This window comes from Leptodactylus fuscus, chromosome 1 (genome assembly GCF_031893055.1).
Source record: "Leptodactylus fuscus isolate aLepFus1 chromosome 1, aLepFus1.hap2, whole genome shotgun sequence".
NCBI classification, from domain to species: Eukaryota; Metazoa; Chordata; class Amphibia; order Anura; family Leptodactylidae; genus Leptodactylus; species Leptodactylus fuscus.
In genome coordinates, this window is record NC_134265.1 from 234835365 (window position 1) to 234857235 (window position 21871).

A 21871-nucleotide genomic window follows, 5' to 3' on the forward strand; every position below is an offset into this window, starting at 1 on the left:
TGGCTGGAGGCAACATTGCCATCATTTGCGACAAATTTATTATTGCTGAGAAATCTATTGCATCTTCAAACACGTCTAGAGATGTTTCTTCAATTTTATGCCACCTACAGTGTTGGCCAAAAGTATTGGCACCCCTGCAATTCTGTCAGATAATACTCATTTTCCTCCAGAAAATGATTGCAAGCACAAACTCTTTGGTGTTATTATTAGAGATGAGCGAGTACTGTTCGGATCAGCCGATCCGAACAGCACGCTCCATAGAAATAAATGGATGCACCTGGTACTTCCGCTTTGACGGCGGCCGGCCGCTTAACCCCCCATTCATTTCTATGCAGCGTGCTGTTGCAGTACTCGCTCATCTCTAATATACTGCAATGTCCCTAGGGGGGGGGGGGGGGGGCAATGTTGCAATTGATCACGGAATCCAGGAGGTTAATCTGCCAGAGTATCTTCTGACTTCAAAGACTGGTCCCGCCCTTTGGCTGTGTAATACAGCCGAGAGCAAGATATAATGCTGCAGGTACAGTACTGAGCGGAGCGTGAACTATATACATACCGCGACGTACTATCACCGTGCGGAGCAGGAAAAGGTTTTAAAAAAATAGGTCCAGGAACTAAGTCATTATAAGCTATAGGGTAGTACCTGATTAAATCATAGGAACAGTAAAACGAGGGTCCAGGTATATTAACTAAAATGTGTAGGAAGAGTACGTGACCTCTTTCTTTAATAGCTCCAGGCAATGTGACTATTCCCATGAGGTTTTCATGACTGTAAATATAATTGGAATCTTCCATTCGGCCCAGCCAATCTTTTAATATATAACATATTTAAATTTTCAGGAGGTTTATATTTAAAGGTAGACGACCCCAGTCCATATGTCCTATTAGGCATATGGCTCAAGTCACTCCCTCCATCACCCAAAATGCTGTAATAGACCTGGGCCATTAATGCATTTCATGTATAGCCATATCATGCTATACTTTCACTGGAATTCACAGTATTTGATTTTTCTATTAACTTAATCAGAGACCACTGCTCCATTGTATTTTATCTGGACTCTTCATTCTTGTGATCTTTAGGTCTAATCTTGATACAGTGCCTATTAAGTCACCACAATCTTTATACAGTTGTAATTGGCTTGGCCCTAAAACTACAGTCACTGGCACTGAGATTTCTGTAGTTACTTGTGTGAGGGAAAGGCTAATCCTCAGCAAATCAAATAGACCTCTGGTATTATATACAGCCCAAAATTTAAAAGAAAATAAATAAAAAGATACATTTTAAATGGACATGAACATAATCTAACACTTTCAGATAAGTAACATAGCACTTGTGACACCCCAGACTGCCTGCAGTGATTTATATCGATTCATATTTATACTGCTGCCTATGGTAGAGAAAAGGTTAACAGATTCAACTAACACCATTAAAAGTAATCCTTAGCTGACCACATATTCACACTGCCCCAGCAATATATACCTTTTTTTTTATCAATATGGCTCCTGTCTTTTGAGATCGTCTCATTATGAGCAGGCTTAGAAAATGATGCGGAGGAAGATTAAGCACCAGGGGACAGAGCATATATATTTACATGCTACTTAAAGTCTCTTGTGAATTAATACACTTGAGGATTTTTTTCAGTGTGTAAAAATGGGTTTACAGAAATGTACAAGAAATACATTGTAGTAAACTAAATTTTCTTACAGGTGGCTATATTTTTTTTGAGTCGTCCACACTCAATTTTGACCATTAGGCTAGGTTCACATCTGTGCATGGAGGACTTATTTCTCGGTTTCAGTGTAAAAACAGGATACCCAACAGACCCCATTATAGTCTAGGGTCCACAGATAACTGGTGTTTTAGTGGATCAGCTCTCCGTTGTTTAGGTCCCCTGACAGACCCGTGCACAGATGTGAACCCAGCCTAAGCTATGATAGATGACCAACACTATGACTCTTCAACAACTGACACCATGGAGCAGATTTACTTTTTACTGTAGTGGTTTTGAAAATCGCAGCATGTCAATTATATCTACGGAAATGCCAGCGGCTTTCCCGTAGATATAATGGTAAGAGAAAGTCTGCGGAGGAAAATTCCGTGAACTTTCTGTTCAAAGCGCTGCGGGAAGAACCGCAATGCATTGTTCCTACAGCGCTTTAGTGCGGCGGTTCCGGCCCGTGGGGCCTTACACAGAGTTTTTTTTTCGGGAGCCGGTTTGTTCCGGCTCCAGGAAAAGGAAGTGAAGTGCTCATTCTTCAGGCCGATTTGACTCGCAATTTGGCCTGAAGACACTACCTCCTCCCGACTAGGCCAAGTCATTCGCAACTACCTGTTTATTGGTCTGGAACCTGAGTCGGCCTCCGCCTCAGGTTCCGGACCAAAAAACTCTGTGTGAACTTTCCTAACTGTTCCAGATTTATCTTAGTGGCTGATGTGGGATGATAAATCTGGTGCATTGTTAGATTGTCTGGGTTACGTTTATACCTTTATAAATTGTGAAGCTTCTGACAAAAAAGTGCCACATTTTGGAGCATTTGTGGTACATCTTAGGCCCCAGCCCTTTCAAGGCAAGTCTCACCTTTTTGACAATCCACGGTCATACAAAGCTCAAAAACTGTCATGAAATATCCAAAAAAGTTAATGAATGTGATTTACAGCATGGAAAACAGTTTTTGCCCCAAAGTGTTAGGTGTTCACAGGAAATCAGCTTCTTAATTAATTCCTATGAGAGTCTTGATGCAGACATCATAGGAATGAACTAAGAAACTGATTTTCTGTCCTCACATTAGACTTTTTGTCAGTTGAAGAGTTAGAGCACTGGTGTCAAACCAAAGGCCCGTGTTTGCAATGATGCCACCTGATGCAATAGCCTCAAGTGGTGGTTCATGACACGGACTGAGAAGCGGCATTCTTATTTAATCGGCCGCTACACATTGGATCATTGCAATAGGTAGCAGCCAATAACTTATTCACCTACCAACGCTCCTGTCCAGGCCATCCTCTGCTGCCACCTCTAGGCAGCGCTGCATGTTTCATCAGAACGCTGAAGATTGCCAAGACGTTCCATCCTGCCGTTCTTCAGCGATGGGCACAGCTTGGTGTGGTAGCGGAGGCCAGCCTAAACTTAAGGGTGGATACTGGCCTGACATATACCGTATATACTGTGTGTAAGCAAAAAAAAAGGGGTCGCATACTGTGTGTGGATCAAAGAAAAAAAAGGGGGGGGGGGATTATGCATTGGGAGTTACTAAGCCATGTTATGCAAGATCACCAAATTTTGTCTTCAGCTGGAAGGTCCCCAGTATTATAGCTGTGGACTTTCCAGGCACAGATAAGACAAACAGCTGTAGGGGTCACAGTGGTTACCCTTGTGGCTTGGCCTCCAAGCAACTTTCACTACCTCTACCAGCTCGAACTCTAGTTTATGTTTCTTTGATTATCTTCTGTAGCCCCCATCATTCTAGAGTATTAAGTGCTGTTGTTTTTGGTGCCTAATATGCCAACTAGACTGTCTCATGTTAGGTGGGTGGTATCAGACAGCCGGATGCCATGTGGTGTGATTCATAGGCAGACAGCATCAGAGGTCAGAATTATGCCCCAATGCCGCCTCTTGTCTGATGCCACTTGACATTACAGAGTCTAGTTAGCTCCTACGCAGTTAAACTGCACTGATTGCTCAGGAATGGAGAGGGCTATAGAAAAAATTCCAACTGCACTGAAAAGAGCTCTAGCTGGCGGAGGTGATGAATAGTCCTTTTTAACTGTTTTAGCCTACCTTTATTATCTATCTACAGTCACAATGAATCAGTTATTTAATGAAGCTTACTTTCACATAACTGGATCATTTCCCCACCAAATCTCAGAAAGCGCTAAGATAATTTTATAATACCTCACCAAGTTAGAAAATGCCTTTGGGCCAAGCATTTTGTGGTGTCAACTTTGATGATCAAACACATATTGTGCAACTACAAAAAGTTCTTATTTGTACCTAGCATGCATAAACTAGCCAAAACAACTTATGGGATGGCCAAAACAGATAAAAGGTCTCTAAATACAACTCTCTACTACAAATATTGTTGCTTAAAGATAATTGAAAGGTTACAAGAAGCAAACAGTACATCCAGGAACTAATAGTACAGAGCAGGTGTCCAACTACGACTCATTTACATTCCACTCCACTGTGTAATAATCACAGGGCGACATTCCATAGACATCAAAGGTGCCCAAGAGCGTTAAGACAATCCAGGTATAATTTCCTGTTCACAACATTGACTGAAAACTAGCCTACAATTCACATTTCCTCCTGAGGACCTACTAGAGGAGTTCAATGTATTCTTGGTATGGGCATGAAGGAAAAAGCCGAAAATTTGGAATTAATTTTATTTTTCAATGTAGTCCCCCATAACCTCAATACACATGTTTGATCTGGAAACTAACTTTTCAATACCCTGCAAAAAATAATTTTCCTCTTTGTCCAAAAAATATTACTAAATCACCCCTATACCGAGAACACTTAAACTCCCCTTGTAAACATTCGTTCCACGTTTATTTGTTCCACTGATGTTCTTGTTATAATTATTTATTATTATTATTTCGATATACACTCACCGGCCACTTTATTAGGTACACCTGTCCAACTGCTCGTTAACTCTTAATTTCTAATCAGCCAATCACATGGCGGCAACTCAGTGCATTTAGGCATGTAGACATGGTCAAGACAATCTCCTGCAGTTCAAACCGAGCATCAGTATGGGGAAGAAAGGTGATTTGAGTGCCTTTGAACGTGGCATGGTTGTTGGTGCCAGAAGGGCTGGTCTGAGTATTTCAGAAACTGCTGATCTACTGGGATTTTCACGCACAACCATCTCTAGGGTTTACAGAGAATGGTCCGAAAAAGAAAAAACATCCAGTGAGCGGCAGTTCTGTGGGCGGAAATGCGTTGTTGATGCCAGAGGTCAGAGGAGAATGGCCAGACTGGTTCGAGCTGATAGAAAGACAACAGTGACTCAAATAGCCACCCGTTACAACCAAGGTAGCCAGAAGAGCATCTCTGAACGCACAGTACGTCGAACTTTGAGGCAGATGGGCTACAGCAGCAGAAGACCACACCGGGTGCCACTCCTTTCAGCTAAGAACAGGAAACTGAGGCTACAATTTGCACAAGCTCATCGAAATTGGACAATTGAAGATTGGAAAAACGTTGCCTGGTCTGATGAGTCTCGATTTCTGCTGCGACATTCGGATGGTAGGGTCAGAATTTGGCGTCAACAACATGAAAGCATGGATCCATCCTGCCTTGTATCAACGGTTCAGGCTGGTGGTGGTGGTGTCATGGTGTGGGGAATATTTTCTTGGCACTCTTTGGGCCCCTTGGTACCAATTGAGCATCGTTGCAACGCCAAAGCCTACCTGAGTATTGTTGCTGACCATGTCCATCCCTTTATGACCACAATGTACCCAACATCTGATGGCTACTTTCAGCAGGATAATGCGCCATGTCATAAAGCTGGAATCATCTCAGACTGGTTTCTTGAACATGACAATGAGTTCACTGTACTCCAATGGCCTCCACAGTCACCAGATCTCAATCCAATAGAGCATCTTTGGGATGTGGTGGAACGGGAGATTCGCATCATGGATGTGCAGCTGACAAATCTGCGGCAACTGTGTGATGCCATCATGTCAATATGGACCAAAATCTCTGAGGAATGCTTCCAGCACCTTGTTGTATCTATGCCACGAAGAATTGAGGCAGTTCTGAAGGCAAAAGGGGGTCCAACACGTTACTAGCATGGTGTACCTAATAAAGTGGCCGGTGAGTGTATATGCTTCTAAACCACAGCTCTGGTTAAGAGGGAGTGTAATTGTCCTTCTTTCTATATTCTCCTAAAAGATATAGAAAGTATTAGAGATTGGATCTTCTTCATTATAACCATGTGACAAAAGAATTTTATTTATCATCAGTAAAATTACAGGTAAAAACAGCAATTTTGCTGCAACTGCATAGTTGATCATCTAATGTGTATGATAGAGTCCTGACACCTTAGGGAAAAGAAAGGTAGGGTGTGTTGAATTTCAACATGCTAAATCCTTTTGTTTCCAAGCAAGATACGATGTCAGTAGAGGAGGCTGGTAGCAGCATTCTCTCTTCTCCCAATTAAAGGGGGTTTCTAGGAAAAAAATTATTTATTTTTTTAAATTAGTGTAATTCATTTGTTAATAAATGCATCTATATACCTTTAACAGTGTTTTGAGTGATTTCTGGGTGTCTCTGGGAGCTCCTGATATCTTTTGGAGCTATGTAACTTCCACGTTAACTACCACTCACCTCACTCTCCCCTCTATCTCTCTCTCGCACCCATACACCACCCTCCCTGTCTCTCTAGCTATCCAACCCACTACTACCTCTTCCCAACCTACTCAGCTTAACCCCCAACACCATTATATACCTTTCTCTTCCCTCCTTCCTTCCAGGCTTCTCCCTGTGGGATGGCTCTTCCTTGTTTTCTGGCTGCTGGTGTTCTCTCTTGTCCCAGCATTGCTCTGTGCTTTGCCGCAACGAACCACTTATGTGTTGTCTAGTGCGGTTCTTGAGTAGGCCTCAGCCCCAGGTGTGAGCCATAGGCTCATTACTGGCCCATGAAAGGCTGCAGATTCTGCACTCCAGAGCAGATCCAGGAAGTGAAAGGAGGTGTCTGAGTCTGCCCTGTTACCCTGAGTCTGGTGAAACTGTATTGAGCCTGAAGTTAAGGCTGTATATATTATATTTATATACTGCTGACTTTAGGCACAACTCATCCAGCTGTTACTTACAGAAGTACTCTGATGACTCTGCTATAGTAGGCCTTATCACTGATGGCGGCGATAGGAAATACAGAGACTTAAACCGGGATTCTGTTGAAGCTCAGCAGAACCAGCTGAGGATTAATGCTGGGAAGAGCAAGGAGATGGTGGTGGACTTTAGTAAACGGAGAAGTGCTCCGACCACGGTGGAGATCCAAGGAACATGTATTGAGATAGTCAGGACCTATAAGTATCTGGGCGTGCTGCTCAATTATAAATTAGACTGGGCTGATCACCTGGAGGCGCTGCACAGAAAGAGCCACAGCAGACTCTACCTGCTCAGGAGGCTGAGGGCCTTCAGAGTCCAGGGGCCACGTCTTAGGGCCTTCTTCAACTCTGTGGTTGCTTCAGCCATTTTTGGGACCTTGATGGGACTTGGCAGCACTGTAAGTGACCGTCTGCTTCACCCCAAGTGTGAGAAGGAGCGCTATCGCAAGTCCTTCCTTCCAGCCACGACCAGGCTGTATAATCTACATCAGACCAAGCGAAGATCACTCCACACACAGAACTAATGATTATGAAGTCTTCCTTCTTTCTCTTCTGTTCCTTAGCTACTATGGACTCCTAGTATATCTTCTCTTCTCAGCTTATGTTTGCCTACTTCTGTAATATATTACTGTGTATTATCCTGTATCTGTATTACTATGCTGCTGTAACATGCTGAAATTTCCCCACTGTGGGACTATTAAAGGATTATCTTATCTTATCTTATTTTGCTCATGTTGTGACTAAAGTCAAGGTTTATTTATTTTCCTGTTTTGTTTTAAACCTGTTTCCTTCATATTTTGTGTCCCTGTCTTTGTTTGGGTCCGCACCATTGCTGCTACCGAGCTACCTTTCCCACTATATATTATTAACTATTTTGTTTTCTATTATAATATTTAGGTCATATCTCATTTAAACAACACACCTTTCACAGTATGTGTTGCTGCTATTATACTCTGGGATCGAAGAGTCCCCAGAGTATAATGATCAGACGTCCCAGGGAGGTGAGTAACACATACCCCAGAGTATAATAGTAGCAGTTTTGGCTCAGATGTATTCGGTCCGAACGAAACAGCAAGTGGAACCCTCATAAATACTGTAATAACCAAACAGAAATAACCAACGTAAACAAAATCACATCTGTACATCACAGTGGCCTCTATTTAATGGCGACTTTATTTATATTCAGTTTGTGAGGTTTTTTCTACTAGGACAAAACAACTTAAAACACTGAAATTAGTCATCACTGTGAGAACAATGAACAATAAAATGATGACAGTTAAATAAAATTAAGTATATTAATCATAATCTAACAATGAACATCTTAATAAAAACATTAAGCTAAAGCAAAACTCTTACAAAAATCCATAAGCTAATAACATTTTTATATCCAAACTCTGACTCAATGAAAAGCAGGCTCATTTTTACAGAATGTCCACTGTGGTTACAATGGGAATATTGATTCATTCTGTACTTTACTATTCAATCATGTTTGCTTCTTTCAGCTTTTTCTTCTAAGTACAAGCATTATATTAAGTGCTTATAGAGAGCGCCTGAAATAAATTATAGTTGTGACATGCAGAAGGGGATTGCATAAACTTAAATAACGAATAAACCTGCTTGCTTCCATTTAATATTACTATATAAACACAATTTGTTTCAGTTGTTCTGTGTAAAATCAAAACCCTCCAGAACGTGGTACAAAGTGTAATTCATGAGTATTTATAATGAAATACAATTTATAATACACATTAAGATCCAATCCTTTGCAGATTTTTTATCTTGATCTCTCACTTTCGAGCTCATTTTAGGCCAGAATTTGTCAATGAATGTCTATAGATTTACTTGGCATATTCTCCATTGTATATAGGTAATATAGTAACATACAGGCTCAAAAATGACGCACAGTGGAACAGGAGAATTTTCCTGTAGGCCCCTGAGCCTTGTTTGGCCTCCATTCCCTGACAACCTGCGTGAGTGGTGCAGAGAACAGTAGAGTACTCACTATACTATGTATAGATAGGCAGGATACAGATTCCCAACCAACCTATGCATCCATACAATAAACTGAGTAGGGTATAGGAACCAAACAAGTAATGGTTACTTATCTGCAGTAGGTGGATGAGATGACATCTAACCACTTAGGCAAGACAACTCGTATCCTGCTCTGGGGCCCCAATCATCTTGCAGCATCTTCCTGCCACCTGAGGCCTGCCCCCATATCCTTGGTTTACGGTGCCCTAATTCAAGGCAAGAGACAGGCAGCAGTCTACTGATGGCGCCCTCAGGAATAGTCCAAAGCAGGGACATGGCAGCAAGTTACTACCAAAAAAAATCCTGTTTGGCACAGTTTTAGGAATTTACAAATGAGAATGAGGTAATATTTTTATGTAGCTGCACCATGGGCCCCCACAATAAATTTTACTGTTGGGTCCTATGTACCCTAGTCCAACACTAGTAATATAGAAGTGTTTCCCTTAATACATTCTTTAAAGTTAAGGCGGCGCACTTTTGACAGCACTACGCATAAAGTAATGTTAAACATATGGCAACTATTATTATGACTCCATTGAATGATCCCTATAATATCCACGCAGTGTAAGGGACGATCCACACATGCCAAAATTGCTGTAAATTTTACTTGATTTATGAAGGTAAAATCTACAGCACAATACAGAAGCAGGCAAGTGTATGAGATTTTTTTAACACCATAGAAAATTCATAATAGAAATAATAGACCAAATATGGACTCCAGCTCCATGTGTTCATAAAAGATACTCTTTTGGCATATGCTGGATTAATAGAGTCCTATAAGTGGGTGTATATGCCGAGAGTACTAACTGAGTGTATACGAATATATGAATACTATTAGTCCACAGCTTGAAATTACTGTACAGAATTGGGAAAACTGTCAGTGGTCTCTCCCCTATACAGGTGGAATAGTTTGTGCTCATATCCATGTGGCAACCACTACAATCTGAGTGTGACTGCATTCATGTAAAGGAGTATCCACATGACAAACTTATGCTATTATTATCATATTTCCAAGTAAATTATTGTTTGTTATGTGCTAGAATATGGCAGTTAGGTTAAGGTAAATGCTCTCTTTTTATTTGTAGTTTTTTTCTTTAATAAAAAAACCAAAAAAACATGGCAGATAAATTAACGGATTTGGACCTATAAGTTACTTGCCCTCATCTTTACAGAATTTCTCATGACCTGTTTATTCTATATATCTGATTTCTGAAGTCAGTGGCTTTTAATATTACTGTTATTCCTGACATGATAATGTATAGATGGATTGTGTATTCAACCTAGAATCCAAACTGCTATTAAAGTAAATGTACTCTTGTGTTAACCGTTTCTGCCCGCTAGGCCTGCACATCTGAATGATGTACTAGCAGGATGAAATATTAGCAGGCTCTGGAATTCTGGCATAATCTCTTCCTTAATCTACCTTCAATTCACAGGCAAAACAAACAACTAGAGAGAACTCCCTGGTTAACAAGGTGGGAAACAAAAAACTTGAGCACAATCTCCGGCCTGACCTTAAACATCCCCTCCCCCTCTTTCTTCTCTGGGGGATGGAAATCTTAGTAAAACAAATAGCTTGCTTAAGGAGCCGCAGGTCCTGGTAGTGCCTAATATTTAACTCCATTAATCCCTTCTATATGTGTGTGTGGAGGAGTTTACAGGGCACAGCAATAGATTCTGGAGTTGGATTGTACAGCTCCCTGCATTCCTCTATGGCTGCACAACAGGTGGGACCCTTCTTACAGGCTGGCAGCACAAATAGACTGCATCGGGAGTTCATCCAGGGCAGGGGTGTTTCCATAAAGGAAGAGCTTCAATTAACTACACTGAAGGAAAAACTTAGAAAGGACTACAGCAATTTCACTCCAACACGCAAATTTTGGGGCATGTGTTGCTGTGGCTGGCAATTTATGTGTAATATGTCTTAGCTTTAATATGCTTTATATTTCTAAATCTTGTATAGCTTACATAGTAGTTGGATTTGTTACCTGGGATTTTAGAAGATGACAGGGTAGTAGAGGCAGAGCTCACATGGTGCTTTTTTAAGGGTAAGTTCACACAGGGTTTTTTGGAACGGATTTTGACATGGAGGCCGCCTCAGAATCCGGTCCAAAAAAACAGATAGCAGCGACTGGAGGCCGATGCAGTGCATCGGCATCCAGTTACAGCATTCCACTCCAGATTAGGCGCAAATAAATGCTCGGGACGGAATGTTGAGCCACAGACGCTACGGCGGATTCCGCCACGGAATCCGCGGCAAGAAAGGGCAGCTCGCTGCTTTTTTTCCACGAGCGGCATAAAACCACTAGCGGAAAAAAGATATGAACTGCTCCCATTAAAGTCAATGGGAGGTGTTTCTTGGACCCGGATTCTGAGGCGGATTCCACGTCAAAATCCAGTCCAAAAAAACCTGCGTGAACTTACCCTAATGCAGGTCAGAGAATGTCCAATACCCAACACTCCCACCAATCCATTGTTCTCAATAGCAAATACACAGTGAATGGAATAGAAAGCAGACAGGACTGTTTTCTGCGTAGTAGCCAGACCGGGATATTGCAGACAACAGTGCTGATTTGTAGCGGATCTGATACTGATAACCTATTATAGGCTGCGTTCACACGGAGTTATTTGGTCAGGAAACTGACTCAAATTCCTCCTCCTAAAAACGCCTCACCATAGGACTGTATGGTGAGGCGTTTTTTGGAGGAGGAATTTGAGACAGTTTCCTGACCAAAATACTCCATGTGAATGCAGCCTGGGGAAAAAAACTTTTAGTCTAAGAAAGTAGCTCACATCTGCATTGTAGGATCTGGGGGGGAGAGGTGTTTAAATTTTTTGAAGGGAGAAAAAAAATCCTGCATACACAGCTTTTTTCTCCATGATAAAAATGAAACCTGACAAAAAACACAAAGGGATGACACATGAAATCAATGGGTGCTTATACAGATCCATTTTTGTGAGTTTTTCTGTTCTTTCAATGGATCAGAAAACAGGTTCCATAATGCAGAACCCAGCCCAAGGATGAGGCCACATACTGCAGAAAAGTTGCATTATTCTGAACCAAAGTCAGGAGTGGATTTAGCAGAAGAGGGAAGTACCGTATATAAACACTTGCAAGATATTTACCATTCCTTTTCAAGCAAAAAAAAAAACAAAACTAAAAAAACTTAGCTTTTCTGCAATGTGTGCAAAGCCAAAGGGCCTGTTCACATGGCAGAATCTGACACTGTTTTGGGGCATATTCCACCTTAACTACTACTACTTAGCAGTAGATTCCACTCTGATTCTGAAGTACATATAAAAAGGGTGAGCAAAAAACTGTATTTTATTTCCTGTCATGGCGTTCACTGTACAGGATGAAAACTTTTATCTTGTCATTTTCAGATATGGAAAAAAATTATTTTTTTTTCTTGATTTATTTTCATATGAAAAATGGGAAAAGGAATGTTTTGAACAGTTTTTTTTCATTTGGTTTTAAAGTATATTATTTTTAGTCCCCTGAGTGGATTTTAACAAGTGATCATTTGGAACACATGAACTAGTCTGTACCCCACAATCTCATCATATGGGAAGGGGTCATTGGGGGCCAAATTATCCTTCACTTTATTCCTCAACATAAAATTAATGACCATATGTCAGGAGGACTGAACTGCCACCATTTTCCTCATGAGATGTCTAATTATCACTAGTATCTGTGGTAGAAGTTTATGTCTCGTACCGTGGAATAATTGTGTGAGATAGTCCATGTAATTTCTGCATTCAGGGAGTTCTAGTGTCTGAGACAGTGAACACTAAAAAGAAACACAATTCAAAAAGAGGTACGGGGAATCACCATCAAACCACATGACCCAAATGAAGAGAATCCCATGAATTTCGATAAAGAAGGTAATTCTACCTGAATTATACAGTAATGACTGTAAGTGTTGGCACCTCTGAATTTTTTTCAGAAAATGAACGCTTGAAACAACGTTATTTGCCCACAATTTTGAAAAGGTGACAATTGCCCGGCCTATTTTTGGAGTTTTGCATGAAATAATGTTCAATTTGCCTTTTTCTCAGCTTTTTGTGTTATGCCAAAACACACAAAGGAAATAAATGTCTATAACAAAACATGTGTATCTGAGATAATTTTCTGAAAGAAAATTGCTTTGAGTTCTTATAAGCTAAATTATTATGTTCTAGTATTGTCTAGTCTATGACAACCAAAAGAGCAATAAAGACTTTGTCAGGATGGATTCACAAAAGTGTTTTATAGTAGTATCAATTAGTTTTTAATGCCTATTTTAGCCAAAAACGCTACACCAGATGTTACTTCAAAATCTAAATGATGGTTTGTCAACTGATTGAAAGCAAGGGGGCAGTTATTGAGTACTGCCGTTCTTGAACATGCTGGTCCCTGACAGATGTCCCAATAATTGACACCAAACTGCAGTACATGGTACCCTGAAATATCTATTGTATGTATTTATTAATAAATCTGATCTACACAAACTTCAGGACTGCCAGAGAATCTGTATTTGTATGACCCACATTGTAAATGAATGGGGCTAATTCACCCTTTTTCCATGCCAAATCTGTGGCAATAGCAAACACGCCATGGATTTGAAAATGTTACATGTTTATAGGGTATGAAATAGTCTATTCTGTGGCCTTGTCTGTAGAACCTGCACTAAAATGAACCACTCAGCTCTTTACTATGCCAATCAATTATTACTCATCAGAATAAAATTTTCCATTATTTTTTGCTCAAAAAGATGGGTTAGAGCTTATTTTAAGGGAATGTCTTTTTTTTTTTTTCATGAACAACAATCCAGGACTAACTGATCTCTATGTGAGAGCCCAGCACTAGCGCTAGTCAACCCTTATTGTTGTGGAGACCTATCTGACTAGTGCCATCTTGTACAGATAGCTCGCTTAAAGTCAATGTCCAATACATTTGAGGGTTTGATTCTTTTGGGGGTTTCTGCTTTCTTTTGGGTGGGGGGTGATTATTTTGCGGGTGTCCGCTTTCCTTGATGAAAAGTCTACTGTACAGTTCTGCTGTATTCTATTTACTTCTTTACATGTATGGACGGGTTCACACCTGCGCCCAGTCTCCGCTTTCGGGTTTCCATCTTCTGCCAAGAGAAACTGAAGAGGAGACAGAAGCACAGCAGTCAGTTTTCAAACCCATTCACTTGAATAGGTTTGCAAAGTGACCGCCCGTGAGTGTCTTCCGCCTCTCCATGGTGAAACCGTTTTTGGTTTTTTTTTTAAACCGGACACAAAGTCCTGCATGTCCCACTTTGTGTCCAGTTAAAAAAAACAGTTTCCCACGGACAGGCACAAGACGCTCACGGGCGGACACTTTGCAAACCCATTCAAGTGAAATGGGTTTGAAAACTAACCGCCGGGTTTCCGTCTCCTGTCCAGTTTCTCTTGGCAGAAGACGGAAACTCGAAAGAAGAGACCGGGCGCAGGTGTGAACCCGCCCTATAACTGCCTGGTCACTTTTTTTTAAGAACTGTAACTAGGGCTTACCAACTATAGGCAATTCAAATCCCACCTTTCACATATGGTCAAATAATTTGAGACTTTGTTGTTGAATTTTTTGCCTGCAAAGCCACTCATCCATTTTGCTAACTTTCATAGAGGTAACGAGTCACTAACAAACCACGCAGTCCACAATCCTAATAAAATCAATTATTTTTATGTCCACACAAATTAATTAATAATGCAAAATATCAAGCTACTCTTGGTAAAACAATCATAACAATAGGCTAGAAGTCACTTTCAGCTTTATATTACATTGTACAGTTAGGGCCAGAAATATTTGGACAGTGACACAATTTTCGCGAGTTGGGCTCTGCATGCCACCACATTGGTTTTGAAATGAAACCTCTACAACAGAATTCAAGTGCAGATTGTAACGTTTAATTTGAAGGGTTGAACAAAAATATCTGATAGAAAATGTAGGAATTGTACACATTTCTTTACAAACACTCCACATTTTAGGAGCTCAAAAGTAATTGGACAAATAAACATAACCCAAACAAAATATTTTTATTTTCAGTATTTTGTTGCGAATCCTTTGGAGGCAATCACTGCCTTAAGTCTGGAACCCATGGACATCACCAAACGCTGGGTTTCCTCCTTCTTAATGCTTTGCCAGGCCTTTACAGCCGCAGCCTTCAGGTCTTGCTTGTTTGTGGGTCTTTCCGCCTTAAGTCTGGATTTGAGCAAGTGAAATGCATGCTCAATTGGGTTAAGATCTGGTGATTGACTTGGCCATTGCAGAATGTTCCACTTTTTTGCACTCATGAACTCCTGGGTAGCTTTGGCTGTATGCTTGGGGTCATTGTCCATCTGTACTATGAAGCGCCGTCCGATCAACTTGGCAGCATTTGGCTGAATCTGGGCTGAAAGTATATCCCGGTACACTTCAGAATTCATCCGGCTACTCTTGTCTGCTGTTATGTCATCAATAAACACAAGTGACCCAGTGCCATTGAAAGCCATGCATGCCCATGCCATCACGTTGCCTCCACCATGTTTTACAGAGGATGTGGTGTGCCTTGGATCATGTGCCGTTCCCTTTCTTCTCCAAACTTTTTTCTTCCCATCATTCTGGTACAGGTTGATCTTTGTCTCATCTGTCCATAGAATACTTTTCCAGAACTGAGCTGGCTTCTTGAGGTGTTTTTCAGCAAATGTAACTCTGGCCTGTCTATTTTTGGAATTGATGAATGGTTTGCATCTAGATGTGAACCCTTTGTATTTACTTTCATGGAGTCTTCTCTTTACTGTTGACTTAGAGACAGATACACCTACTTCACTGAGAGTGTTCTGGACTTCAGTTGATGTTGTGAACGGGTTCTTCTTGACCAAAGAAAGTATGCGGCGATCATCCACCATTGTTGTCATCCGTGGACGCCCAGGCCTTTTTGAGTTCCCAAGCTCACCAGTCAATTCCTTTTTTCTTAGAATGTACCCGACTGTTGATTTTGCTACTCCAAGCATGTCTGCTATCTCTCTGATGGATTTTTTCTTTTTTTTCAGCCTCAGGATGTTCTGCTTCACCTCAATTGAGAGTTCCTTTGAGCGCATGTTGTCTGGTCACAGCAACAGCTTCCAAATGCAAAACCACACACCTGGAATCAACCCCAGACCTTTTAACTACTTCATTGATTACAGGTTTACGAGGGAGACGCCTTCAGAGTTAATTGCAGCCCTTAGAGTCCATTGTCCAATTACTTTTGGTCCCTTGAAAAAGAGGAGGCTATGCATTACAGAGCTATGATTCCTAAACCCTTTCTCCGATTTGGATGTGGAAACTCTCATATTGCAGCTGGGAGTGTGCACTTTCAGCCCATATTATATATATAATTGTATTTCTGAACATGTTTTAGTAAACAGCTAAAATAACAAAACTTGTGTCACTGTCCAAATATTTCTGGCCCTAACTGTATGTGTGTTCATGAGAAGTGCTACAAGTTTTGCTTGTTCTAAATTATAAACTGTAGGAGTATATATGAGAAGATACACCCCCATGTGCTCCAGCCTGACAATTCAACCTCCGCATTATGTATAAATATAGAATTCCAGAAGGCGGTCATTCAGATGGATGCACAAGATTGTTTCAGGTGCACAGACATCAACTCATGTTCATTCTGCTGATGTGCAAAGCCAGATTAATCAACATTGTCACAGGGGACAGGCTTGTGGAACTAAAATATATATCGCCTTTAAATGTCACTTGTCTTATAAATATCTACAAACTAAGGATACAAGCACACAATAATGCAATCTGCATGAGGTCTAATACTAAACTACACGAATTAAAGCCACATTTACAGTTTTGTCAGTGAGTAGGGGCTATTCACATAACATATATATATATATATATATATATATATATATATATATATTATTTTATTTTTTTCAAATAGATTTTTTATTGCATTTTCACAAAAGAGAGCATACAGTATAACAGGAAACTGTATAAAATGCTTATGCGCCTGCGCATTTTATATTTTCTAAGCACATAACTGACATTTTGTTTTTACATTGTAATGGACTGTCAAAATAAAAGTCATGTCCTATTTTTGTTTGTTTTCATGGATCCCCCCATACACTTGAATGGTCGGTCGTCTAAATGTAGCCTTAGAATACCAATACAAGTCTAGTTCTACACGCTGTTAAAGTTCTGCGTCAGTGGGACCTGTCACACTTCTACATTCAGTTTTCTGTTTTTAAAAGGGATGGTCCACCTGCCTGGGCTGCAATCTCGTGTAGTCCTATAGAAGTAAACGGAGAGCTGATCACACAAGGACACCATTGCTTCATCCACATGGATCATGCAGCGCAACTCTCTCTCCTGGTCACTCTTCCTAATGACTGGGGATCCGGTGGCTGGAGCTGGAGTCGTCATTGGGGGCTATCACTGAAACTGCTAGATTGAAAAGTCCTGCAGATGAAAGGGGCAGACCCCATTATAGTCAATGGAATCTGCCAGTAATCACTGTTTTAGTGGTACGGCTATTAGTTGTTTTGGCCCCCTTGTGGACCCAAATGATGGAGAGTCCAGCGCAGATGTGAACCTAGCCTACCACTTACTTCCCTATCTTTTAAAGGGTTTATTCATCTTTCTAGAAAGGATAGCCAATCGATTTTAGATCCATGAGGGTCTGCCTGTCAGGACCCTTGCAGATCTGCTGTTCAAGACAGACAGCAATACCCTTGATCTGGTTTTCTTATGGTTTTGTTCATGTTACCATTATAAGTTGCATTTGGCAACAAGCTAACCACACCCATGTATCATAAATGGAGAAAGTATCATAGAATGTAAAACGTCAGAAAATTTTGGTTAAAAAAAATACAAAAACCTATTTTGTGACTTTTTGCAACAACTCTTGCACACAAGGCTTGATATCTTCCATCTGTATCTTTTTATGTACCCCATAGAAAATTATTATGGATGGAACAATTCCCCCAACACACAGCCATAGTTCCTAGGCAAATCCTTGGGAATACTGACTTTACTAAGTATGCATTTAAGTGAGTTATTAGCCAGAAAAAATTAAAACGCCCCTTTAATTTCATCTTTTCCAAACTTGAAAAATCCTGATAAGATTTTTAGGCTACATGGTTGAATATCACGGACAGCACATGGATGACATTCAAGTACTACCTGTGCTAACAGGCCCCATTCACTTCTTTTAATGAGTTCAGGGCACAAAATGCACAGGTATCAGACCTGTCCTGAGTTTGTTCACTGCCACATACATGGGCCCATGATAATACATGTGTGTGTGCATGGGGCCCCACAGATGAATGGATTAGTGTGCTAGCCATAAAAAACACAGCTAGCAACCTGATAAAGCACATGGTAGTGTGCAAGTAGCTTTATCCGCAAGGTAAAGATTACAATCCGCTTTGTGTCACTGCTTGATTGAAAGCTGATGGAAGTCTGGCGGTCCTGTCCTAGGCTGTTATTGGTAGGTATTTAGAAGTTATAATTGCCAGATGAGATCTCTAAAGGTGTGTACTAAGAATGCAAGTAGTAGTCCACAGATTACTATGTATATATATAAAAATAAATGAAAATGTGTATATAAAGATATATATATTTACACACGTATAAGCCACGCTTCCTCTTTACCAGAATCCCATTTGCTTGTGAAAAAATCTGAACAAAATAAAGCACCATGTTGTACTATCTTGTCTAGTAAATTGCCAGGTTCAATATGCTGTACCCCTCATTATTTCACACAACTGCTCCTCGCAGTATAACGTCCCCTTTACTAGTGCCCCCGCACTGTAGGTAGTCCCTTCTTTTGCCCCCCTCCCCCATAGTTTGTCCCCTTTTTTGGCCCACCACATTGTATAAGGCTCTCCTTTTTGGCCCCTACACTGTATACAGCCTCCGTTTTTTTGACTCCCACACCTTATATAGCCCTCTCTTTTGACCCACCTCATAATGACCCATTAGGCTGTTACCTATTGCACTACAACAGATAACAGCCAATATTTTACTCAGCAATCACCGCACCTGCTCATGCTAACCTCTAGTGGCCACTGCACAGTATGTCCTAACACTGAATAACATCTGGACTTCATGTCTTGACGTTCTTCAGCATCAAGATGTACTGTGCGCCAGTCCCTGGAGAACTAAAGGGATACAGGCTTGAGCAGGAGTTTAGGAGAAGGTTGGTTGTTATGAAATTAAATGAGTTGAATTATGGCCAAAGCTAACCCTGATGGTCACTGCACTGACAAACAGTATGACAAATAACAAGAAATAATACATGAATAATCTCTAATATATATATATATATATATATATATATATATATATATATATATATATATATACCTATCATAGTGAGAAATGTAAGAATAGGTAAGACCCAGTCTATAGCAAAGGTAGACAACCATTGGCACTCCAGCTGTTATGTTACTACAAGCGTACTAGTCCTGCTCTTCTTGGAATTACTCACTTACTATGTAAGTAAATGGAGCATTCTGAGAGTTGTAATTCCACAGCAGATGGTGTGCCGACGGTTGCTGATCTCTAATTTATACGATAGTCAGTATCAGTATACAATAAATCTATTGACCTATAGTATATAATCTACATAACTAACTCCACTCAAAGTACAAGTGACTATTCCGCTATCCTCCATTCTTGCTAAGACAAATATTGATCTAGGAAGTATATAGTTTACCAATACTGTTAGCTGCCCTTACAAGGAAACATGGCAGTCAAAACTTATTGCTTTCTCTATCAATACCCTCATAAAGTTAATATTTTGTTGCTGTTGCAGTGTTTCTTTCAAGTAAATGTTGCATGTACCAGTACAGCTAAAACCGCACCACAATGTAAAAACCCCACCATACAACTCCCCATGTCTCAGCTATATGGGAGTGGGATATGAAAATGTATTTTTAAGCCTTAACCGATAAAACACGTCAGGTGGTGGGGTGAAACCTTGGTACCCTTTAAGACTTATTTGCATGTTTTGGGTTTTTTTCAGAAGCAGATATGGATGTATGCATGTAAAGTAGATTGGATCATTACATCTAACTACTCCAGTGTGAATGTACATAACTTGCAACGTTCTTCTCTGAAGAATAAATCGGCACACTTAGGCTAAAATTCCACTATATTTGGCCACTAGTAATTCTAATGTCCACATAGCGTTCTATTAGCCAGACATTTGCCAGGATAGCCTTTTATAGGGGTTATCTCATGTAAAGAATTTAAGGAATATCCATGGGATAAAAGTTGATGGGGGTTACAGGAACCCCATAGTTCATTGTTCTAAGGGGTTTCCACAACTCCCATTCACTTATATTGAACTTTCAGAAACAGTATAGCTCGGTGCCACACTGTTTCCACAAAGCCCATCCATAGCTCACAGTCTTCACAGTGAGGTCGCAGTCAGGTGAGCAATGAGGCATGGCGGCTGGGGGAACTAGTTTTAAGGATAGATTTAGGATCCACACGTTTCCATAACTCACTCTTTATCCTGTGGATATGCCATAAATGTCTTCCATGAGGAAATCCCTTTAAGTATAATAGACTATGTTTTACAACTGTACGGCAAAAAATATGCTGTATAGAATCCTTATTTTCACAATTTTAGTCAATAATGACAAATATATGCAACTGTGTATTTATGTACAGCAGGACATAACGTAACGCCAGGATATGTGAACCTAGCCCTACAAATACTTACATGCCACTATGTGTCACATACAGGACATGTTACTTGCAGATGGTAGGTTGTACTGGCACAGCAAAAACTTTCTTGAAAGCTATGCCATTTTATGTGACAGACGTGCCGGCGGTGGTATCACCATGGACAGCATTCTTTTTCATTCATGTACATCTGACAGCTGGAAAAATTCTATTGAAAATATGCTAGTGTTGGGGGGGGGGGGGAAGCATACAGCACGTGATCAATTACCTGAGCATCCACAAAAGCTGAGTGTACATTATCTGACTACACAAGTCTATGGGGAATGGGCTCGCCTACATAAAAGTTCTATGCTACCTACAGAAGGATCCATGAAATATGTATGTCCATTGAGTATATACAGTATACAGGGCACTGACCTTCTGAATTAGTCAAGCAGGCTGTGAATCCCAGCAGAATCACTATGATCTGATGTCTCTGGTAACTGATCCAGTCCATTGTGGAATGAGTTAATCCAGCAGGCACGATCCAAAGGTCAGCTATACAGTGAGGTGACTTATACCCGAGGGTCCATCCTGGTGCACAAGTCACAGATCCTCAGGGTCTCTGTCCATGGTGTCAGCACAATGCTGCTGCCTCAGTCACAGCAATCCCCCGGAGCCTCCAGTGCATGGTCACCGTCCAGATCCAGGAATAGACGAGCTGTGCAATGCCTGGGCTGTGTGTGGAGCCGGGAAAGGCGCTCTGTGTAAAGTTCTCCTCAGATCAGGTGGAGCTGCTGCCTGTACATACGAGTGTCAGCGGCGGCACTGGCCGGGCACACTCTCAGGGAGGGACTCCTCCTCCCCCTCCTCCTCTCAACTTTCCCTGCACTCTTCTCCCCTCCCTCTCCAGGGACTGACTGCCCCAGAAAGAAGAACTCGTCGCCTCAGGAGACTGGGACAGCAGTGACCGGCCCTCCCTACAGGAGAGGCGTGTGCCTCACTAGCAGGAGTCTGAGGAGACGTGCCCTGCAGCTACACATGCTCTCCTCACCGAGTGTGTGGAGGAGGGAGAGCTGCAGGACAAGTGCACACTCACCCACCTGGGAAGTGGCTGTATAGCTGGGAGGCGGGAGAGCTTCCACATACTATACTAGTGCTGTATTCCTCGAGAGAGATCCGCTCTACATACATGGATGGCGTGCATAGTGCACACAGGCGGCGGCAGGGATCATGTGACGCGGAGCAACCTGATCCCCTGATTCTGAGTGCGGAGTCTAAAGGGTCCTATTCAGAGCACTCCAAGGAAATAGAGACTGGTGTGAGAAGAGAGAGACAGGACCTGA

General features: G+C 41.2%; 1 protein-coding gene across 2 annotated transcripts in view; it reads right to left on the reverse strand.

Annotated features, from left to right (window-relative positions):
- The window catches only part of FRAS1 (Fraser extracellular matrix complex subunit 1), a 368631-nt gene extending 347191 nt beyond the window's left edge, over positions 1 to 21440 (reverse strand). For both annotated transcript variants that reach the window (XM_075284507.1, XM_075284497.1), the window contains exon 1: positions 20964 to 21440. In XM_075284507.1, coding sequence (XP_075140608.1) covers positions 20964 to 21042 — 79 coding nt within the window. In that variant the 5' untranslated portion in view covers positions 21043 to 21440. The remainder of the gene's footprint in view (positions 1 to 20963) is intronic.
- Positions 21441 to 21871: the final 431 nt, after the last annotated feature.